At 32.3% G+C, this 24,205-nt stretch overlaps 1 protein-coding gene across 3 annotated transcripts in view; it reads right to left on the bottom strand.

The window, feature by feature from the left end:
* Positions 1 to 24,205, bottom strand: part of SEMA3C (semaphorin 3C) — a 154,750-nt gene that overhangs the window by 45,391 nt on the left and 85,154 nt on the right. For all 3 annotated transcript variants that reach the window (XM_045510455.2, XM_045510456.2, XM_010946633.3), the window contains exons 5-11: positions 23,602 to 23,721; positions 17,297 to 17,387; positions 13,202 to 13,321; positions 11,637 to 11,779; positions 10,320 to 10,434; positions 8,373 to 8,442; positions 7,171 to 7,315 (exon numbers count right to left, since the gene is read on the bottom strand). In XM_045510455.2, coding sequence (XP_045366411.1) covers positions 7,171 to 7,315; positions 8,373 to 8,442; positions 10,320 to 10,434; positions 11,637 to 11,779; positions 13,202 to 13,321; positions 17,297 to 17,387; positions 23,602 to 23,721 — 804 coding nt within the window. The remainder of the gene's footprint in view (positions 1 to 7,170; positions 7,316 to 8,372; positions 8,443 to 10,319; positions 10,435 to 11,636; positions 11,780 to 13,201; positions 13,322 to 17,296; positions 17,388 to 23,601; positions 23,722 to 24,205) is intronic.

Here is a 24,205-nt window from a genome sequence, read left to right as displayed (position 1 = left end):
TTTCCACTGCTCTTAGAATAAAATCCCAACCGCTTAGCATGCCCATAAGCCCCTACATGTCTGGCCTGCGTCAGCATCCACCACTCCCAGAGCGGTTCTTGCTCTTCCTGAGCCTCAAGCGTGCTCCTTCTCCAGGACCTTGGCACTTGCTGTTCTCTGTCTGGATCACTCTTCTCCAGACAACTCCATGGTTTTCTCTGTTACCTCATTCAGTTCTCAGTTCAAAAGTTACTTCCTTAGGTGATGACACATATAAAAATAGCTCCCTATCGTCATCTCCACTCTATCTCCTTTTAGCCTGCTTTATTTTTCTTCACAGCTCTATTTACCTGTGTATTTGTTTATGAGTTGCTTTTATCTTTACTGTCTGTTTTTCCTTCTAGAATGTAAGGTGTGTATTAATCTTAACTGGGTATATTTTGTTCATTGTCTCACCCTCAGACCTATAACAAAGCTGACAATTTAATAATAAATATTCAACAAAGAGTAGATGAATGAGTGAATTACTCTATTATACCTAGAATCCAATTTTGGTGCAGGGTCTTTATGAAACAGGTGCCTCAATTCTGGTGAGCAGAGGAAACATTCAGAGCATCAAGTTTAAAAGGGCAGAAAGAAAGCAATAATGAGATCTGAAAAATGACTGCTAGACAGTTTCAGCGGTTCTGGAAGGGAGCATGACAAGGGCTTCTGAGGAGAAGAGTCTATTTACAGGTCGCTTGAGGCCAAACTCAAGGGTAAGCTGGGAAGTGCTGAAGCTTGGAACTTAAACTCACCCACTAATAGGATCTGAGTATTAAGTTATACGTGCAACGTATAATCTTTCAACACATACAAACATGATCTGTCTAACCCCATTAAACACTGTCAGTATCTCTACTTTCAGAAACAAAAATACTTGGTCATTTTTTAAAATCAAAAGCACTGCTGTTCTAGTTTTCATTTATCCTCTTTAGAGAGGTACAAAGTGAAAAGAAAGCAGCACAACAAGCATCCCGATCAATAGCAATGGGCTCAATAGCAATGGGTACAGCAGCTGGGGTAAACAGTAAGACGTGATGGGGACAGTAACAAATGGGAAATCATGTCTTATTCAAAAGCAGCAATGAATACTTATTTCTACCTGATCCCTCCTATGCAGTAATACAAGCCTAGTGTGGCCAGACTTAAACAGAAGATAGAAATGTGGAATTTTGTATGAAATCTACCAACATTTTAATGTTGAGCCAATGAAAAAAAGAAAAGCAACTTTGGAGACCAAACAAAACATGGCAAACTCTTGGTGAAATCCATACAACAGCTGTCCTACAAAGTTAGTGCCTCTGGGTTAGTATTGCCTGGCAGTTCCACATTTGCAAATAAGTCTCAGCAAATTGCTAATGTGCTCTCACTCATTTCAACTATATCATCCTGAAGGCACTTTTTAGGCTAACTTTGACCAGTTAACATTACTAAGACTTTTTATAGGACCAGTAAATATAGTTCTCTTTTTGTAGAAACGCTTAAGGAGCAATTAAATGACTTCACTAAAGAGAGATAATGGAACAAGTAATAAAACTAAGCTTCTCATTCGTTAACCCATTAACTAGACTTTCATCTGGGGCTCATATATGCTTTTCTTTTAGGAAAAAGTATTATAGTTAAATATACGTGTTTATAAATTGCCTACAATAAAAGACCAGATGAGGACAAAGAATTCCATTTGAGGGTATTCTAAATTGATGGATGTAGTCCATACTTCTGAAAAGTGTAGTATTATAGCTGTTTTCTACCCTCATTTCTCACACAAAGTGGAAAAAGGAAAATACATTGCTCATTGAATGAAAACATGGAAAGAACAAACGCATGGGCAATTTAAATAGTTCCAGCCCATCATAAAACACCACTAATTATGGTTTGCTAAACTGAGATGTCTCCTTAAATATTTGCAAGCATTCTCATTTGTAAGTTTCAGAAAGATCCAAAGTTAGCATATATTTCTAGTGAACTTATATAATTTGTAGTTAGCAATTATTTGCATGTGTGATAAGCTTATTAAATTACAAGTGTCTAGTTTCTGGATTTTACTTAATGGTAATTGAAATTTATATATTATGTTTCAGTTGCTCAAAACTTTCATTATTAAGTAGGTAACCCAAACAAATCAACTCAAATCAATTATTTTATATTCATTCAAATGTTCCCCATTTGAGACTTTTGTTATATTCACAATGAACTTCTTACTTAGAAACAACTGCCTCTTAGTGTAAGTTCATTTTCAAAATTATAGAATTCTTTCTGACAATGATTAATTTTTCCATTGATTCACAGCATAAACCTTGTAGATAAAGCATAGAATGAGTGACAACAATGGTGACAAGAACAAAATTTTATTACCCTTTGCAGACTCTCTATCTAGACCTGTGAGTTTGCTCAGTGTTAACACTGCCAAGTATAAATAAGATGTGATCAACGTATCCCTCACTTTGTGATATATGAAAGCATGTGTATTGAAACTTCAAGATAATATACCACTCACATGCTACCATAAAATAAAGCCTTTGCCCTTTAATCGGGTTGTTGTCTCATTCTTTAGAAGGATAATTCTGCTCTACAACAGTCATTAAGTAATTTTGGTTAAACTTCTCCTTTAAATGTTTGTTTTTCTCCAGTTCTAGCTGTTTATCAAGTAGCGATAAACACTTCTTTTTTGAGTAAAGACATTTTTAGTGCTTTGATTACTAAAGTGTTAAGTGAAATGCTAGGAACAATAAGAATGTCCTCTTAAGTAAGTATCAGTGATTATTGCCCTTCCCTGATTTCTTTCCTATCCTCATGTATTCTTGAGTATCTGCTCCTAATCCACCCATCCACTTATACTAGGATGTTTTCAGTATTAGTATATTCACATATTAATGCACATGTCCATTCTTTGGGCAGTTTTTACTCAAAATGCATTTAATGTGCCCAGTAGAGCCATGAGAATAAGAAGATACCACTGTCTGCTAGGTACAAGTGTTCTAGCAAGGGACATGGACATACTCCAAGCAAAAAACTATTGAGACATATAATGACAATTTAAGATAAATATAAAATAAATAACAGAGTTTGGTTCACGATCAATTGCCATATACATTTAAGAGCCAATCTTTTAAAATGAATCTAGAATAGTAGAGAACTTAAGGCTGCCAGAATTAGTGAAGAGGTTTAGAGACTAAAAAATAGAGTTTGGAGTGCTTAGGGAACTGCAATTCCAGGGGCAATCCTGAATCACAGAGCACAAAGTGAAGGAAAGAGGTAGAAAGTGAGGCTAAAGACAGGTAACAGAAAGTTAACGCGAAACTAGTCACCGAAGGAGTGACTGGACTGTTCAAAAGGAGCTTGACCTAACAATTGAAAGATGAGTGGTATATGGATAAATAAATGGACATAAATGATATTCCAGAATCAGGGCTGGTTTCTAGCACTGGTCTTTGAAATTTGTGTTCTGAGAGAAACTGATTTTATGTTTCAACGCTTGGTAACCTAAGCCAAAGAATTTATTTAAAGCCCAAAGAATTACACAGTTGAAGACTTGTACTTACGCACCAGCTGGCCCTCATCTTCCTTGCATTTATCCTCCGCTACTTAAAAGAGCCCTTTGTTCCAGTACTACTAGCTCACGCAGAGCTTCTAGGACTCACTTATTAATTTCTATCTTTGCCTTACAATGTATGTTACAATCTTAGCCTGAAACATGCCTCCTCACTTATCCAAATTATCCACATCAGTTACCCTTCTGGGCCAGCTAATAATCTCATATTTTTATATGCCTTTCCAAACAAGGCTCTTCTACAACAATCTCTTTTTTCTCTAGACTTCAATAATATTTATGGTCTGCTTTATTCACATGTGTTGAATTATGTGAAACAGTATGTAATTAATTTTTCATGTATATATGCCTCATGTGTTCAATTTTATTATAAACGTTGCTAACTGAATGCTTCTAAATATCTAAGAGGAATAGAAATGCTTCTAATGTCAGGGCAACCAAAAGATGCATGCAATCAACATAAGTGCCAGCAAAGATTTTTTCTTTTTCTACTAACTATGTGGATCATGAATTTTCTGTGTTCTTTTGTTGTACCCAGTCCCAGACATGTTCAAAGCATGGTGATTGAAACAGATGGTTCTGGTCCACCTATAAACAGATGTTGAAACTAAACACTTTTGTGAGGTTCTGCTTTAACAGGATAGTATAAGCAAACACAATCTTCTACAGAAGCTTTATACAACTTGCAATAGAATAATGTAATATGTTAGCTCAGCCACAGAGAGAATCTGCAGTTTTTGGCTGCCCTTTGCAACATACCAAAGGGGTCTTGTTTCTTCTACAAACTTGTATTACTGATGGAAAAACATTGTGACACAATTGGCAGGCTTCTTCCTACTGACATGGGCTTGCTAGGTGGGGCAGTTTGCTAATACAGCTATCAACTCTGCTTTAAAAGAAGCACCTATAGAAAACATTAGAATGAGGGTATAGGATTTCTGCCAATGTCATTTCTTTAAGAATCCAGTCACATATTTATGAGGTTAACCTGGCAACTGGACTACTGTGCAGGGAAATAAAGTATGGCAATTACTGTTGATCCTACATTGGGAAGACTTCAGAGGCAAAATTCTTAACCCTAGAGCAAAAGGAATGCTTTGGGTCACTTGGTTGTAGGTCTTCTGGCTACATTAGTAGGATATTAAACCCTAGAAGCCCAGAGAAGAGACAGATAGATACTGGCTACTCTGAGTCAGAGAGCTGACTTCATAGTGCTTTGCTCAGTGAAGGGTGGAGGGACCAAATCTTCAGGGAGGTGTGCTTTTCCAGGAGTAGTTCCAGAGGTTATTCCTCCACCCAGCCACTTTTATTCCCTCATCTGACAATTCTTTTTTTTTTTAATTTAAAGAAGTTGTTCTGGTCTCAGCACCAGATGTAAGAAACCACATTATAGAAACATGTCTCAATTACTGACTGCTCACTCCCTTTTTTCACAGAGTCTTCTCCAGATGTGTGTCACTAAGCCCTGGCTTATTGCACACTGCTTTGGAACAGTAAAAAATTCTTATTTTTAGGAACTCAGAAATAGTGAAAAAATGGGACTGTTAGCAGAATTTTCTAATATAGTATTAGTTTATTTTGTTCTACTAAAACGGGTTTATCTATTTCCACATTTTACGTAGGATAATTGTTATTCGACATGAGTGGGTTTCTCATTGATTCTCACAGCCCTTTTGGGTTGCCATTTGGTTAAAGAGCCTTAGGAGGCACGGTGGGACCAGGGAGGGCACTTTTCTCTAGGTGGAAAAAAAGAAAACAAAACAAAACCCTGATCTGTAATATCTGCCAATTTCCATGATGTAAGTACTCCCACCCTGGCTGATTTCAAATTGCTACTGTGATGTCCTTAATTGAGAGGAGGTGCACAGAATCTGTTCTTGCCAGATAGGTACAAGCTGGCTCCAGCACACACAGAGCACACACTCAGGGCTCCGAGGCCTTGAACCCAGATTGGTGTGGCTCTCTTCTATCTATATCTGAGGGGGGTTTTCTTACAGTTTTGTTTAGGGGGAGATGAAATTTTACTGAGTTTACAAGCCAATTGCTCCTTTACTAAACCCATGTATATTTTGTTCAAAAGAATAACTGCTGAAAGTACATGCAATCACAATCACCTCTTAATTTTCTGATCTAAGATGAAGAAATGACTTGGTCAAATTCAAAGACCAAGTAGTCCTCAAAAATACGACTTATCTTTGGGAGACATCATAAGTGAATCATCTGGAAATACATGAACTACACTGAATGAAATAATGAGAGTCTCGACTTACAAGGGAATTTGAAAGTTGCTCAGCTTCCTCTGTGTTTTGCTTTCTCTTATGTAATCCCTGCTTTGTATCCAACACACCCCAACTTGAGGTGCCCTAAGAAGGATGTATCTGTTGATTTCTTTTCCTTGTGTGATACCAAATAATCAAATGTTTCTGCTCCCTTCTGTTGAGCTATAAGCATCAAAGAAGGATCATTTGAAAGGAGATTGTGAATTCTATGGTAAGACTTTGTTGCCAGCCATGATTAACTATGGCTTTTTAAAACAATTCTTTCATGGGTAAGTAGCAATTCTGATCATCTTTCCAAAGTTAATTAAAAGTTAATTATTCTAATAAAAATACACATCAATGATTAATCTTTGAGCTTCCTAGCCAGGGAACCAAATCTGAGCCCTTTTAATTTTGGATAAACATATTCTTTATAGGCTTATCACACTATTTTTCTGATTTTTTAAAAAAACTGGCAGCAGTATAATTTAAGATGATGATAAAACAAAGAAGTAAATAATACATTGCAAATAAACTCTAATAACACAAAAATAAAGTGAGTCAACAATCAGTAAAACTTATGTGGGATGAATGTTTGAAAACGTATTTGCAAAGGGAATTTTATATTCAAATAAAAAGGAAAAGCATTTTATTTAAGTAAGTATCATTTTAATAGCTATCCTTCGATTTTTTTTCTATAAAATCATTCTTCTTTACTTACATCCACCCCATTTTATAAATATAATCTTATTTTATGAAATGCATGGATATAAGAAAATCAATTGTGTAACATCTCTCAAAGGTGTGCTGTACGACATTTTACAGAGACATAAAATAATCAGTGTTCTAGAATGCAATGCATCTTTATTATGGGCCAAATGAAAGACAAATACTAGGACTGTGATCACTGTAGTCCTAGAAAAACTTAGTTCCAATTTGCCAGTGCACTGTATGTAACTTCAGCTATAAAAGTTAGTGTTCAGTGTACTCCTATATAGCACAATGTTGCATGACATAGTCATATTTGTATGCCTCAAAACTTTAAAATATTTTATTTGATTTAAAACATCACTTTCATTGTAATTATTTGCTCACACATGCCATTTTATCTCTTTGAGAAATCAGTAGTACTTAGGAAAAAACTGCAGAGAGTGTTATATAACATATATAACATACCTATAAAATCCAAAATCTAAGAATCTGTGAGCTGAAAAACTGTAACGAGTATACCAGTAGGTGTATGGTTGTTTGTATACAATAAACATCAACATGATACTCATTTCTTAGTAAATTATATTTTTTAAAAAAGTAAAATAACAAAAAAGTTTCCTGGATACTTACAGTTCCAGGGCGAGGATACGGAATTCTACCCTGGTAAGAAATCAGCTGATGATTGGGCCCTTCTTTGTGGGCAAAAGGTCCATTAAACACAGTCTGTATATCAGACAAATGATACACACACACTGCTGATCCTTTAAAAACTGAGCTATAAAAGAAAACAAAAATGTTAATTTTCTTATTTTTTAATTTAAATATAATTTTTAAAAAATGTCAAAATTTGTGATTAAAAGATGTAATTCATCATGGAAAATTTGAATGTTACGGTACACTGTGTAAAACTGAAAATTTCTATTGTTTTGAAATATACCATTGACATAAAAAGCAGTAAAATATTTAGTTCAGCCATGGAGGTAGTAGACAATAAGTCATAGAAAAGTTCTCAATGTTTCCAAAATAAAGGAAAAACCAAAGAAATTTCTAACTAGTTTATCTAAGCAACAAAAAAAGAATTGATGATTTACTAAAACATATGAATTTATATTTTAAATCACTGTCAATACAACTTATCATCATTTAACTCACTGAAATAAATCTCACTAATAAGAGAACACTGTATCTCTTTATCTTAAGATAATTTTAATGTGACGATGTTCTTACAATGTTGTCCTAAACAGCAGTTAGAGAAGTTGTTGTAAACTTTCCCTGTTAGTCACAGAAAAGACAATAGGGTCCAAAAGAGATTCATTAAAATATCTTTAGTTAATAAAATTTGTTCGAATCCTTACTGAAAAACATTTCCATTGTCACTAGGCAGGACTGATTATTAAAGCTATTTTCAGATATATGAAATACTGTCATATGGAACATGAAAACTGGTTCAGTGTGTTGCTAACTTCTAAACAGTCATTACTCAGGTTGCGCCTGAGGTAAAAATTATTTTAATAGAAATGCCAAGTGTTATTTGCATCATGAGTCTTCAAATTATTTCCTTAAAACAATATAACTTATAGACATTATTCCTGCATTGTAATTTATGTTTTCTTTTCTTTGAGAAAAATAGCATATAATCATTTTAAAACTATTTTGAAAGTGTTAGTTCAGCTTAAATATATTTTGGTAATAAGGCAAAAGTAATAAAATGAGAAGGTTACATCCTAAGTATTACGTAAAATTAAAGAGTTAAAAGAATGTTTTTATAATAATTACTATTACTCAATAAAATTTATTGTTTAACTCATATAGTGCAATTGTTTAATAATTACCTTGATGTTGTAAAAATGCCATACACTAGTGTTGTCCTTGGGTTATCAGTTTCCAGCAGAAACACATCCTCTATAAAAGGGAAATATTCTTTTAAAGTTCCAAATATTTAAAAAATTTACCCTAAGAAAATAATTTCAATTATGAAAAGTATTATTCGGACAGATATTCCTGCAGCATCACTACAATTTGAAAACAACTAAATGATAGGCACATGGTACAGTAAATTAAATAAAATGTTATAAAAACACTAAAAGGAATTATGAAGATTATAACCTCATGGAAACCATGCTAATGAAACAATGCTAAGTAGAAAAGACACAATGGTATATAACATGAATAGAATCATGTAAACCTTAAAACTATACATCACAATACAATATTACCAGTGAGTGCTTCGGGTTAACAGAGCTACAGGAACTTTCCTGTTTCTTCTTTTTTCCTGAATTTTCTAAATATTCTTTAGTGATAATATACTACTTTTTTAACTTAAGAAGTATTACAAATCTTAATTTGTTTTTAAGCTAGGGCTAGAATTTGGAACATGGAAGACAACTTTTTCACAATGACTTTTCTTCTTTATATAAAATAAGAATTTTTTGGCTTACAGTCAAAATTACTAGTGATATTTTTATTTAATCAATAATTTCCTTAAAAACAAGAATTTTAAAATACATTAAGGCAAAGGCAAAAGTAAAGATTGTAAAGTACAGTAGTACATAACAACCTGGAATTAGTAGATTTCTGATAGGAAATCCCAATTAATAACTAATTGTTATGATTACAAGAAAGGTCTGGATTTAGCAATCTTTTTGCAAATAAGATTCCTGCTGACCAACACAAAGAAAGATGTATTTTTTTTATTCACAATAAACTTAGGATCTCTTAAGCAATAAATTAACAACCATTAGTCTTTCCATATGTGAATAAAGGCTGGTACTGTCTAGCTCTCCCTAAAAACAGGAAAGACAAACATTCTAAGTTACTGAAACATAAACATACTTGCAAAGAATTTGGGGGGAAATAATGATTGACTAGGATATAACATGAAATCATACTTAGAACTTCTTTTCTAGAAAAGCTGAAACAGAAGCTTCTGTTTCTATGATCAACATAACTGCTTTTGAGGAGACCAACAGTTTATTTCAGTTTTTATAATGGCTAGAAGCAGTGAATTTTTCCATATTATAATACCTTCTTATTGCTTACCTCATAACCTGCCTCAATATCTGAGAATAACCAGCATTTTATATTTTAATGGACTGAATCAAAATAAAAGTCATTTCTAATGGCACTTAGTACACAAGATACTATGATGTGTACCAAGTTATTCTGATTAAAAAGAGACCTGCTTCTTGGTAGAAAGGAATCAGATTGTCAGTTCTTATTTGACCTGGAAAGTATAACCTCCCTCCTCATGTCACACATGCTGAGAATATTTAGTCTCAGGGTCACCAAGATCTAAAATTGGAGCACAAGTTTAATTTATACTCTGACACTTTTCCATCTAACCTCTATTTCATCCATTAACTGCAGTAAAAATGCAAAAACAAACTGACTTTAAATTAGAATATCAGAATTTAAATATATATGAAATACACATCCATTTTAGGAAAGCACAAACATATCATTACTTATATATAAATTATTTAAGTACTTCTGTCTTTCGCTCTCTGTCACACACACACGTATATACACAAAACACACTGATTCATGCATCATGGTGAATTCAAAGAACTAAATGTTTCAGTGGTGCACTCAGGGGCAAAACAGATTTAAAAAATACTTCAGGAAATTTATGAACAGTATCCAAATCATCAATTCAAATTAGCACATTATTTATGCTGAAAGCACTCATGGAAAATACGTCCTTTTTTGAGAGTTTATTAAAATACATAAACTTTACAAACTCTATTTCAAAAACATTTTTCCATCTCACATTTATGTACCTAATTCATCAAAGTGTGTTTCTGGGCCATCTTCATCAGTCACTGAGCACACCAGCCTTGCTTTTAAGAAGGTAGTCCACTTGTTGACAAGGCTACGTAGTCCACCAGTGTCATTCTGAAACCATTTTGTAAACACATTTCAGATTGCTTAAATAAATGTTGAAGTGTATAAAAATTCTAACTTAGATTCTTATTACTTGGAGATTCGTTATAATCTGAAGGATGGAAATGTTAACCACATTTGCAAATCAATAAGGAGGAACAGCTAAGATCTACAGTATTTTAAAAAATAGCTTTAGTATACTGCTATTCTCCTATTGCATGGCATCAATTGAAAATGTATCGAAAATGAATATAATAAAAACAAGCCCAAAGCTTTCCAAATTTATGAAAATATGAGTAAGTTATTATGGAGAAAATACGTAATTTAATTTGCCGTTTCTTCATAACTCATTGCCACAATAGTTCCATTTGCTCTCCTTCATATTCTCTGCATTGTCATTTAATCCTTAGTATTTCTAATCAGATGCTGTATATACATCTGGTCAGGGCAGGGAAAATGGTATTTGAATCATTCACAAGTTATCTCTACTGATGATATCTTTTTCTGCACACCCTGAAGCCGTTCACCTCATCCTCTGGCTTTACTGCCTTGTTCCAGATGACTGAAAAGCAGATGATCTCCATAATCAATGGAATATTTTGATATTTAAAAATAGACTATTTTAAAAACTAAATGTTCTGAGAAATACTTTAGCATAAAAGATGGTAATCATAAATTAGTCAAGACAAGCCTGTGAAACTCTTATTTCAGAAGATATCATGAGTTTTATTGAGTTGCTATGTATACTTACTGTTGATGCACAATAACATTTTGACTGCTATTTGTAATTAGAACTGTACTTTACTAAAAACCATTTACCTTTCACTGTAGACAGTTTCTCAGTAATTGTCTTTTACTGATGTTTTGCTGTATTTTATTCACAAGAATCGTTCTGTTTCTTTCTATAATATACAATTTAGCTATTTGTTTTTAATACTAATGCACTGAATGGAAAAGCAAAAATTAATCAAAACTATTTACTTGTATAAATCCATAACCAAAATACTTCCTTGAATTAAATTTTTTTGCTGAAATAGTGTTTATCTCATATGACTGATATGAATAAATATTACATTAAAATGCTTCCTTTCAATATTTTATTAATTTGTAACAGTAGATGATAAAAGTAGGAAGATAAACTATGGGAAAAAGAAAACATGTTAATATAATTTGAATTTCTTAGTCTTTCTTCAGATTAGAAGATTAATACTTACAGGACATATTCTAGCAATCATGGAATGAATATGTTTTGTGCTTCTGCTATTGTCAGTCAGTTTTTCTTTGAAGAAGAAGTACACCTTAGCATCATTTGGATCAGTGCCATCTGGGATGACATGTGCATCCACAAACATGGGTTCTGGAATAAAACACAAAGACTATATATATGTGTGTGTACCTACACTCATGATGAAAATCCATCTACTCTCCATCCAGGTAGACCACAGGCACATGCCTTCTCCATCTTTGGTACAGAGGAACAATTCAATATTCATAGGCAAGAAGTCTAAAAGCAGTAATTGTTCTCACTCAATATACCACATCTGGAATGTCAAATGCCACAAAGTATAGCTATAATATAATAGCTTAAACCATTTTTCCCGTCTGCAGAACATTCTGGAAATACAGTAAATGCAAAGCTTCTTTGTACACTGATGAGTTTTAAACAATTGAAAAGCTTTTCTACCAGTTATTTCCCATGGGATCTGATGGTCGTTTTATAGAAAAAAAGTCTGTTTCTAAAAGAGTGGTTTTCAATCTACTGCATATAAACTCAAAATCACTGAAGCAGATTAAGGAGTCAGGAGTCCAAGATTCGAAAAACACATTTTTCTTAAAATACAGCATATGAAATGAAGGGGAAACTTCTCAGGGGAAAAAAAATGCAGTCATCTGAAGACATAGAAAGATTCCTTATTTCAAGAACAAAACAACTTTCAAATGCTCTATTTCTAGATGTACTGGAGGAATAATTTGAAGAAATAAATGGACAATCAATGCTTTCTTACTCTGGTCTATCAGTGAAATAAGATGCTTAAGTGTGGTGATTCATGCTTAACTGCACAATGTTAAGTGAATTGCCAAATTTAAGGTCGGCTAGAAATTTTCCCCAGGGTGAAATGACAAAGATCTTAGTGGTTTCTTTCTCCTCTAAACAACAGCAACTGATTGGAACTGCACATTGAAGTCAAATGAGCACTTTTCATAATGTGAATTCCATGTGACTTTCAAAATTGGAAACAGTTGAACACTGATCACCATAAAATTGTCACACCTATGATTTCTATTAAGTATTAGTCAAGTTATGAAAAATTAATATATGCCAGTTTTACAATGTCATAATTTAAGTATAAAACAAATAGAAGTTCCTAAATATACTCTATTCATTATATCTAACTGTCATAAATTTAGGAAAATATTAGACTTGGCATTAGCAAAATATACAAGTAGACCAAATGAATGAATAACATTTAATTGTAATGTGTTACAACTAAACAACTGTACATCCTGTGTACAGGGATGTATGTTGCATATTACTGTAATTTTTATTTATTCGTATATCTATGAATATAATGATTGTTATAATGATTGTTAATAAAGAGTTAGAATATGAACTTTGGATCATTTCAATTATTTATCATAAACATTGTAAATCACAGAGTACAGAATTATTATACCATAGCATGCTATTTTAACTTTTAAACCATTTTAATGTAATTTTAATTATGGAATTAAACAAATTAGTTTAAAGTGTCATTATCAAAAAATGCGTAAACCATACCACTTAGCCATTTGGAATTGTGTTGATCAGTTCTGACCGCATTCCTCTTAGTTAAACTTCGAAAAATAGCTGCATCTGTCCCCATAAAATCTATATACATTCCAGAGAAAAGCTCCTCATCTATGAAAAACAAAATATCACCAAATAAAAGAAAATTCTAAAAGTTTTAAAGGTTATTTTTAAAATTAAGTATTTTTAGAGATTAGCATACTAAGTGAAGTAAATCAGAGAAGGACAAATGTTTTATATTACTTACATGTGGAATCTAAAAAATAATACAAATAAGCTTATTTACAAAACAGAAACAGACTCACAGACACAGAATACAAACTTATGGTTACCAAAGGGGAAAAGGAGGAAGAATAGATTAGGAGTATAGGATTAACAAATACACACCACTATACATAAAATAAAGAAAGATTTACTGTATACCACAGGGAACTATATTCAGTATCTTATAATGCCTACCCCATAGAAAAGAATCTAAAAAAGAATATATATATTTGTATAACTGAATCACTTTGCTGTATACCTGAAACTAATACAATATTGTAGATCAACTGTAGTTCAATTAGAAAAAATGGAGGAGAATCTGATTATTAGATCACTACATATATTACAGAATGTTTATAGTTGTTAACTGATTTCCATTGTCCACTGAATAAGAAAACTGGGTAAAGTTTAATCTGGTCTCATTATTGCCTGTATGATGACAAAAGAAACTTTTTTCTATATAGAAATAAAAATTCCTCTGCCTGTACTTAATTATACTAAATATCCATGTTTATAGAGTGTATATCGGAAATGGCACGAATGATATAGGTAAAAAAATAACAAAATAGCTTAATTAATTGCTACTTTTTAAATAAATAAAAGATAAAGTTAGAATCAGAGAACCTGATTTCTAATTTTGGTAGGAATTAACAAGCTGGGAATTAGGGCTAAGTCACTTAGCACCCTGAATCTCAATTGTCTAAGGGAACTAGATTGTGATCAAAGGTTCTCAACACATATCAAAAACTCTATGATTTTACTAACTGGATTGAAAATAATAGTTGTTGTTGTTGTTATTATTATTATTTCATGAAATGGAGGCCACATCCAATTGTCAAAATATTATTAATGATAAAATGACTTCATCTATTAAAGGTATACGTTTTGATCTTTAGCACCCAATGGTTTCTGTAAGGTAAACAAAGTAATACTTTTTAACTGCAACACAGAACATGTTACCATTATGTTAATAATATAAGATGATGAGAATAAACCATATATGGCTTAACATATTAACCCATAAAAATAAAACTGAAAGACAAGAAAGAAATTTTAAAATTAATTTAAATGATCATTATTAATGACAAAAATCAGATATTTCAATCTACATATGCAAAACATTAGACATTTTGCTTATCTGTTAAGATCGACAATACTTTTTATTCCAATAAGGAGAGTAATCATTGAATTGGTACATATGATCCTTGAATATAAAATAGTAGTTAAATATCTATTTAAAAAGTAATAAAATGTATCAGGTTTGGCTCATTGAACCACCATGCAACTGTGTTCTCTGACTGATGTTCTAGAATTCCTCCCTTGGCTACCTTCAGGTTGTGGCCATTTTGGTAGGACTGGAATATTCTGAAGCACGCTAAGCTCCCTGTATAGTAATAAACAAAACCAGCTGGCCTAGGATAGAATGGAGAATGGAATGTTTTTAATATATGCTCACCCGGTCACAAACTGCACCCCTAACAGTTAGCAAGCAAGTAGGTATTTCAGGCATTGTGTCGCCCAGTTCTGCTTCCTACTAGGTTCTGAAGTCCATGGGAATAGATTATAAGGATGTAACAAAAACAAAAATGAAAGCATTTTGAGCAAATTAGCTTTTTTACACTTTTGTGAAGTATCTACACAAGTATCTTGTAGATAAATACAAAAGTATTCTGTAGGTTGTTAGATTGAGATCTCTGTAATGAATTATTTCAGCTTTGTTATACCAAATTATGCCCAAAAGAGTGGGTTATAAATTCCTGCTATTCAATAGATTGATTTGCACAGCTGTCAATTATCATATCTGTTTCTAGGAAAGAAACAACCACCAAAAAACAAACAAACAAACAAACCACTCAGAGCATGTTTTACAGTGAAGAGGGATGATTCTAATCCTACTGCCTACCTCCTTATTAGTTATGTCTTAAACATTACTAAAGGGTTAGGTGGCCAATTGGTTTCATTTCCTGTCTTAAATTCTCAGCAATTTTAACAGTAAGTTAAGAATAATAAAGTTTCTACTTTATTTTGTGTAAGAAATATTTAATTAATGTCACTTTGGGAATAATTTTGTTTGAGAGTAGAATTATTTTTTTCCAGAATTTCATTGTAGGGTTTATGCAACGATAAACTTGCACCTTTTAAATTTTAATCAAAAACTATTTTGCTTTTCAATTGTACTTCCACTAACCAAAAAATAAACAAACAAACAAATAAAAAAAACAAACAAAAACCTTTAGGTTCTTTAAGAGATATCATTTGACTTTGTTGTGCTACAGCAATGACTAAAAATAGTAAAATAATACTAAACTTGTGGGTTGGGTTAGATGGCACAACTATATTATGAAATTTGAAATTCTTCTAATGCTCAGTGTTTCTTGGCACTTTAACAGAGAGAAATATTTTAACCAGTCTGTGTTATGCAGTGCATTGCACAACTGAACAGAAATGATAAAGCACCAAATGGCAAAGTGAGATGACTACACACAGGTACTGTGCATTATGGGAGGCAATATTGGAGATAACTTTAGAGGGATAATCAACACAACAAAATAAAATAAGCGCAAGCTTATAATGTTTCCTGCTTTTTTTTAGTTTCAGGTTTTAAGCAATCTGTTTAATGATTTTCTTTGATAGTAAAAATTATAATGTTAATCAAAATATTAAAAGGTAGTATAAGAACATGAGTCTAGGAATTGAAGTCTCAGGTCCTTGAAAAATGAAGGCCAATAACCACTTTCATTTTGTAAATGAATCCAGTTCTCTAAGGGCAGAATAATTACATGAGTTATCATTTAACAGGAAAACTTATGATGCTTTGTTCTAACCCTTTTTTGTTCTAAACAGTATTTGATGAGATAAAACTCAGTATTAGTGTCAACACTAATTTTGAATATTTAAGTTTATTTTTATAGCATTTAACTTGAAATAAGTAAGAACTTTATATATTTAAGTAGTAGTATATATATCATACAGTTTCTAAAGGTGAATAAAATTTCCTTCCTAGTGAATAAAAGATTTTCTGAAACACTGCTTCTATTAAATAATATTTAGAAACTTATCTGAAAATACCCTAAATCAGATTTAATTGGATATCTTGAAATTTCAAACCTTTCTAATTTTATGCCCTAATGATATACTTTCATCTCCTCTCTGAACAATTTGAATGACTGCAGGGAAATAATTTACTGGGTAATTTCCAAGCTCACATTTTCGGTCAATGCTGAATGTACTTGTCTTAATTTACTTTCCAGATATGAGAAAGAAAGATGGGTTCCCTCTTTAAATGAATCAAAGCAAAGTGCTTTGAACACAACAATTATTTTTCCACCTGTTCTATTGTCAAATGATGTAATTTTATCCCTGGAAATACAAAGAGAAACAGAGGGGAAAGCATCTACTGCATAATCAACATACTAAAATCCAAGATCTGTCCCACAGTCAACTAATGTTAAGTCTGACATATTCTAGAAGGGTCTTAATTAGCTAGAAGAAACACCGAAATTTACTTTAATATACATTGACGTATGTATGCATATACAATGCTGATTAATATGTGTATACATATTTACTCTTTGAATGGTTGACTTGCTCTAGGGTTGACAAGAATGACATTAGATGAAAAAACACAGGCTATCATTTAATCATGAATATTCTTGGAAATTAAAATTTCCATTCTCAGCTCACAACTTTCTTCTTACCATTTTACTCGTCTACTATCATCCATGCAACTATCCAAAATGGGCATACGATGTCATGAAATTTATTTTCTTTAATTTCCTTTTTACTTTATATTTCCCCCTCCCTCTTTTATTTTCCACTTACTGATCATAACAGACACTGTGTTCACATTGGGGTTGAAAGAGCAGCGTCCTTTTCCAGATTCGCACTTGGAGTCAATCATGAAAACTTGGTCCTTTATGATAGATAAAATTGAAAATGTAGTAACAATAAATTACTTTATCTTAGATAACCAACTATTCTTTAGTATAACAAAGCATCATCATAAATAATATGCTTTCTACTCAGTTCTGATGCCTTTCAAATTTACTATATTAAGACTTTATTGGCCTATATGAAGAACCATCTGTAAATTTCAACCTAACCTTAGCAAGTCAAGTTCTTATCCTACTACACTCTCCGTAGAGCTGATCGAACAAGTTCTCCTCAAATCAACATCAATAAAAAAACACTTGGAAATCAAAGATCATTTTAAACGGGAACTAGATATGTTGGACACTGGCTAAAAGACTGAAATTATCCACAGGGAAACAATGTGTGTAAAGATTGTAATACTTCCAAAATAATCAAGCCATTTTTAAATATAAAATTTTGTTACCACTTATTTTGCTTTATAAAGCACTATACTAGATTCAACACAATAATTTATAATTCAGATTAAAATGCTTCATTTACTCATTCATTTATTTAACAAAAATTTATTGGGTATCTACTATGAACCAGACACTGACAAAACATTGGGGATACAGCAAACAAAATAGACAATAATCCTTACCTTTAATTTATAATCTAATAATAGAGAATATAAATATAGAATATAAAGAGATTAAATATATAAAATATTGAGTATGTTAGATGATACTCAGCACTTAGAGAAAAATAAAGCATGAATGGGACTAGGGAAGCCAGGGATTGGGGGGCAGTGAGATCAAACTGAAATATAATGGTCAGCAGACTCACTGAGAGGGAGCATTTGGCATATTTATCTTTTTTGGATATAAAATTTGTAACAGCTACTATCAAAATTCAAAGAAATAATTATCACATATGTATACTGCATTAGATGATGGAGGACCTTAAATACCAAACTAAGGCTTTTCAAAATTAACCTAAGCGAAATGCAGGCTCAATATTCTTCAGTATGGAATAAAACGATCAAAACATTGTTTTAAGAAGATTGAGCCTTATCTTGTGCTTTAAAAAAATTGAGAATGGTGGTTATAAAGGCAGGCGCTGGATTCAAGAAAACAGATTTGTTTTCTACTGTATTAGTCCAGGAGTCAGGTATAATCTGACATGCCAGGATCTCAGTGGTTAGGGGAAGAGCAGTGAAGATGCAAGAGAACTTGCAAAGTGAAAATCAGCAGATCTTGGCAATTACAAATTGGATATAGTTCAGGAAGATTAAGAAAACAAGGTTGATTCTGAAGTTTTGATTCTTTAAAGAAAACAAAACTAGTTCATTTTTGTTATACTGAGTTTGATGTATCAACAAGAAATCCCATAGGTAATAAGAAATCATAGAGCTTAAAAAGAATCACAGTCTTCTAGCCTAGAAAGGGCCTACAAAATGATGCTCTTCAATGAATTAATTCTAAAGATGAGGGAAATATGACTTGCCCAAGATCATATGTAGCTAAATAATAACAAAAGCAAAATTAAAATTTGGTCTCCTGACTCCTAACTACATCTGCTTTCCAAAAGGTCATCATTTATATAATGCCTAATAATGGTAAGCTTGCAGGAAAACAATATAATTTAGTAAGCCTGGTTGTGTAGCCAGAGATGTACACAGATTTGATTAAAAACACAACAGCTGGCACTGCAGGGATCGAGGAGACTGCTTAGGCAACACCTGCTCTCTACTGACCTGCCTCTCGGTTGCCCAGCATTCTTGTGCTCACTCAGTTGCAGTCTGCATCTTGTCATCACCAGGAAGGGATGTGGTCCAGAAGAATAATCACTAACTGAAACACCCTGCAAGAATTCCTCAAACTCACCTCTTAAGAACTCTCTTTAAATTTTACAATTCATCAGCCTTCTCTCATCTTGAGTTTCTTTAATAACCAATTTAGATTTCATGCTTTTTAATTTTAATTTTTGCAAAATTATTAATTTCCTTGAATCTGTAATTTTTCATTGCACTCACAGCCTGTAAAGACATGTCTATCTATATTCTCTGCACTTGCCTCTAAACTTCTAAGCGTTCTGCCAAAGCTGATCCAAGAAGGCATATACAACATAGTATAGATTTGTGTTCACTAACTTAAAATAAACCCGCTATACTGCTCAGCAACCTTTCAAAGATATTCTGTAAACTGATCCTTCCATTAATCATTTCAAACCATTGCTACTATTGTCAAATTTCTTAACTTATTCTCGGCTCATATGATTGACAACCATGTTACTGAGAAAGTGAAGCCCTTAAATGAGACATCTTCAATTTCTCATTACCAAACATATAAACAAATATATACACACACATATATATCCACTAATACATGAAAGGAAGTATTTCTCTTCCTCTGAGGCCAATCCTTCCACCAATGTTTTAGATCTTATCCAGTCTTCTTAGGCAACATATACTTTCCATTATCCCTTGTCTTTCTTTGATCTTATTAACTGACTTCTTCACAACATCATTTAAATAACCCCTTTAGCTCTTATACAATACTCTCCTTGAGAATCACTTTTCTTATAGAACTACATACACTCATCACCATTTCCTGACTTCTCACTTTCTGCTCAATCCATTTCAATTGGGCATCCAAACTCAATTGTTCTATTGAAACCCTTTTTGACAAAGACCCCTAATGACAATAGTGTACTTCATTTTTATCTTTTTTTTTTATTTTTAAACATTTTTATTTGTCTAGAAAACATATCCACACTATAATTTTTTTTTCATTTTTATCTTTTTTAGATCTTGCCTTACTTGGATTCTCAATGGTATTTGAGGTTGTTGTCCACTTATATCTTTCTAAAATGACTTATTTTTATTCCCAGAATCAATACACTCTTATTTTTTTCCCTCCTTCTTTTGTTGTTTCTTTTAGTCTTGTTCGAAGGTCCCTTTTTCTCCAACTAGCCATTAAAGTTACAAGTCTCAGTCATAGTCACTCTTCCCTCTATAGAATTTATAGAACACTATATTCTCTCTGCATGATTAAACCTACACTTTGCTTGAGCTTTAGTCACTCTTATGAAGCAATTACTCAAACATTTATATAGGCAACTTTATATTTAATTGCCTACTTGATATTTCTCCTTGCATCTTTCAACAGTATTTCAGAGTCAACAGAACCAAATTCAGGCTCACAATTTTAACCTCAAACATGATTCTCTTCACTGTTTCTCATCTCAGTTTACGGCAACTTTATAATCAAAGAAGCCAGCAAACAAACAAAAAATGAATAACAAGAGCTATATCAATGTAACATAAAACACAAGTGACAACACAATTCTGTTCATGACATCTTCTGCTTAAGATTGTTCCAGCAGTTCTCTTTGACACAGGAGAAAGACCAGTATCTTAAAGATACCTTGCAATTTCTGACATGATTTTGTTTCTGCCATTATTCTTATTAAATAAATAAATACATATTTATATATGAATCAATAAAAGAAAAAATAGTACCAGAAAGAGAGTACGAGTATGTGGTGAAAAATCAAGAAAGAAGGCATAGCAAAATGTCTCATGGTTATAGATGTCAATAAAAGCAATGAAAACTAGAAGGCATGACCAACATGTTACAGATTGGTCTAGGAGAAAGAATGCTGATTAGGGGAGACAATTTGATCACTGCAAATCTTTGTCATTAGGAAAGAGTTTTACATAATGGGTAAAAATTAAATTCAGAGTAGAAAGATTTAATAAAAGACACGCAAAACATGATTACAAAGCTGAAAATCCTAGTCTGAGAAGTTCTGTGATAAAGTGAAAGAGAGAGAAAAGACAAAAGTTGAAAAAAGTCACAGATCTAAGATAATTATTTTTAAGAAAAGGAAGCATAATATTATTTTTAAAGAAAAAAATGGAAAGGGAATGAAGATGTAAAACAGAGTGATGAAGGTTAAAGATCAACGAACTTTATTGATAAGGAAAATGCACAGCTATTCTTCTGGCAAGAGAAAAGCTACTAAAAGATGTATAAACAAAAGTTTGGTGACTAATTTGCTTCAAAAAGCACAGGGAATAATTTGGATGCCTGTGAGATTCGTGGTCATTAGCGGATAGAAGAGAATAATCGTGGTTTGGAATCTATGTAGCAAGGACTGTAGGTTTTTTGGATGTGCCCCACTGAAATGCTCTAGGAAAGCTCTGAATCAGTCTCACAAAGTAATGGAAGAGCCATTAGGTCTAATGAAACTGCAGTGTTCCAAATGTGAAGTAGGTTTATAAAACATTCCCTAAGAACCAATGAATCACTATTAGATAGACAGATAAAAGATGGTTGATAGTGTTTCAGAAATAAAACTGGAAAATTAATTATGAGTGTGCCACTTTAACCTGGTTCACTTTCAAATCAGTTTCAAATACACGAAAAATGCCGTATGTTAGTACTAACACAGGGTGTTAGCAGTAAGTAGTTCCTCTGATCATTACAAAACACAATGTCACTGGTGAATAAGGAGACTTCCCTCAAAATGCAACTTTCTCCATCATGTGGGTCATTTATGCTAGGTGATCTTCTAAACTAAAGAAAATAAATACATTAGATGTTTGATAAAAGTGTGCATTCTATATTTATACTATTATTTAGATACTATAGATATATAAAAATTATGTGGTGAAACACTTTGATTTGACTATCAAGGAAAGCATATAAAGCTTAAAATTTCATAACCTTTTTCATACTTAAATAGGCTCTTAAGATATTATTTAAAGACATTAGTTAATAGAAATGTTTTCCCTTTGAAACATATCTTTTGAAGTGAGACTAAAGTAGTTCATATTTAGTAAAGTGATTAAAACTAATTCCATGCTGGTTTTTCAAAGATTAATTTTTTGGACCAACTTTCCAGTTAAGCCTTGAAGTGCATAGTGGGTAATTTGTACACGGAAAAATTCTTTTATTTAAAATCTGTGCTCTGAAAACTGCTATGCTATTGTTGGCTGTACAGTGACAGCACAGCTTTCATTGAGTGCCTGACAGACTGCGGACGTCTGGGGCAGTAGTTTATTTAATCAATTGATCACAGGCATGTGGTTCTAATGACAAGCTCTATGCAGCCAACTGTCCTCTTCCAAGAAGCATAGCTCTACTTTAAAAATTTTTAATACTTCGTATCATCTTGAAACATTTGTGAATGCCTCAATTGGGGGTTAAATTATAATTAGTCATTCATTTTTAAATGGCTTTTCATTCACTGAAATATATACATGTATAAATTACATGGCTGAAAAAATTATTAATAAAGGAATATAGAGAGAATCATTGTTCAATTATATTAGTACTAAAGTAGATTAACCCTTGTTAAAGAAAAAATAAACTTAATAAGGTGTATCAGTGGCAATATTTAACCCTTTTTACAATTCTAATCTCTAAAATTAAATTAAAATATTATTTAAGAACTGGACTTTGTAGATTTAAGTTGCATAATGAAACCAAAGCAAGTTAATTGGAAAGAATTCAGTTTTAAAATACTTACATTAAGTAAAGCAACATGTTTGATTAAAAGAATAACGAAACTCTTTTGGTCTAAATGCATAGTTTCTTTAGTCCATAACTGTGAACCGAGTTAAACACCAGGCTTAAATATCACAGGTGATGTTCACCCAGCCTTCTATTTGTTCATTAGCTATATATTTTGTCTTTAGCAAATGCTTTTGTTCACAGAACCCCAAATCATTTTAATCAAAGTAAGAATAAGAATACGGCCTAGTGTAGACCAATGTTGGTCTAAAACGAAGTCTGATTTATTAATTATATACAGTTCTTTCCAGCAAAGGCACTTGCCGTCCTGCTTTACACAACTCTTACAGCTGTGTAGCTCATACAATTTAGCCAAATTTGAAAGATAAATAAGAAAGATAAATAAGAATTAGGAAAATAGATTTGAGAAAGTGAGTTTATACTACAATCTTTCTATAATTTGGAGCAAATGTTATCAATTGCGTTCTAAGTAATTATGAAATTACACCATTTTTTTTCCTTTATCTTCTGCAGCTTTTCCATTCAGACATATATTTTATATATACATATATGCAAAAGGCTACACTTAAGTAACTTGGCAGACAGGAGACATATGTAATATATTTTGTGGTGAAAGGACTTGAAACTTTTTTATGGCTATTAATGATATTTCCAAGTTTTTAGTCTAAAATACAGTTTGCAGAAACCTTTGACACTAACATCAAACAAAGAATGAAAAATTGTTACACTTACCTCTGATCTCCTCCCTCTGTTCAAATAAGTACAGACTGGGCTGAAAGCACCACTCCCACAAACATACAAATGAGTGCGGTTGAAAGCCTGAATTACACGGACGAAGTTCCCACAGCCATGCTAAAAGAATAGATAAATAAACAGTTAGTAACCCAATGACTTTTATTGCTGTTTCTAAGTATTACTGTAATACTTTGTTATACATTTTTCTTTCTGCTCTAACTTTTTAATTATTGTTAGGAGATAATAAGAGAACAACATAGTTTATTCCATTGGTTTATTTCAGGAGGAAGGTAGTCTAACTTAAATCAATGAGAAAAGTGATATGTCCCTTTCATATTTCAGTATTTTATGTATTATGTAAGTTCCTATGTTCTGAAACTTTATGAACTTTACCTGAGAAAGTTCAGAAATTGAAAAGTACACCAAATTGTTCCCTCAAATTTTCCTTAAAACATTACATACACACATGTTCTATAAACATGTTTTGAATGAAACTGTGATTATACAGGTTCTACATTATCATTACTACACAGTGGCAAACACTACTGGCTTTCATAATTGGTAAATAAAGCAAACTTTAAACAAAATGTTAGTATTGATG

This window comes from Camelus bactrianus, chromosome 7, assembly GCF_048773025.1.
Source record: "Camelus bactrianus isolate YW-2024 breed Bactrian camel chromosome 7, ASM4877302v1, whole genome shotgun sequence".
NCBI lineage: Eukaryota > Metazoa > Chordata > Mammalia > Artiodactyla > Camelidae > Camelus > Camelus bactrianus.
The sequence above is the reverse complement of the archived record's forward strand: the minus strand, read 5'-3'. Positions and strand labels throughout refer to the sequence as shown.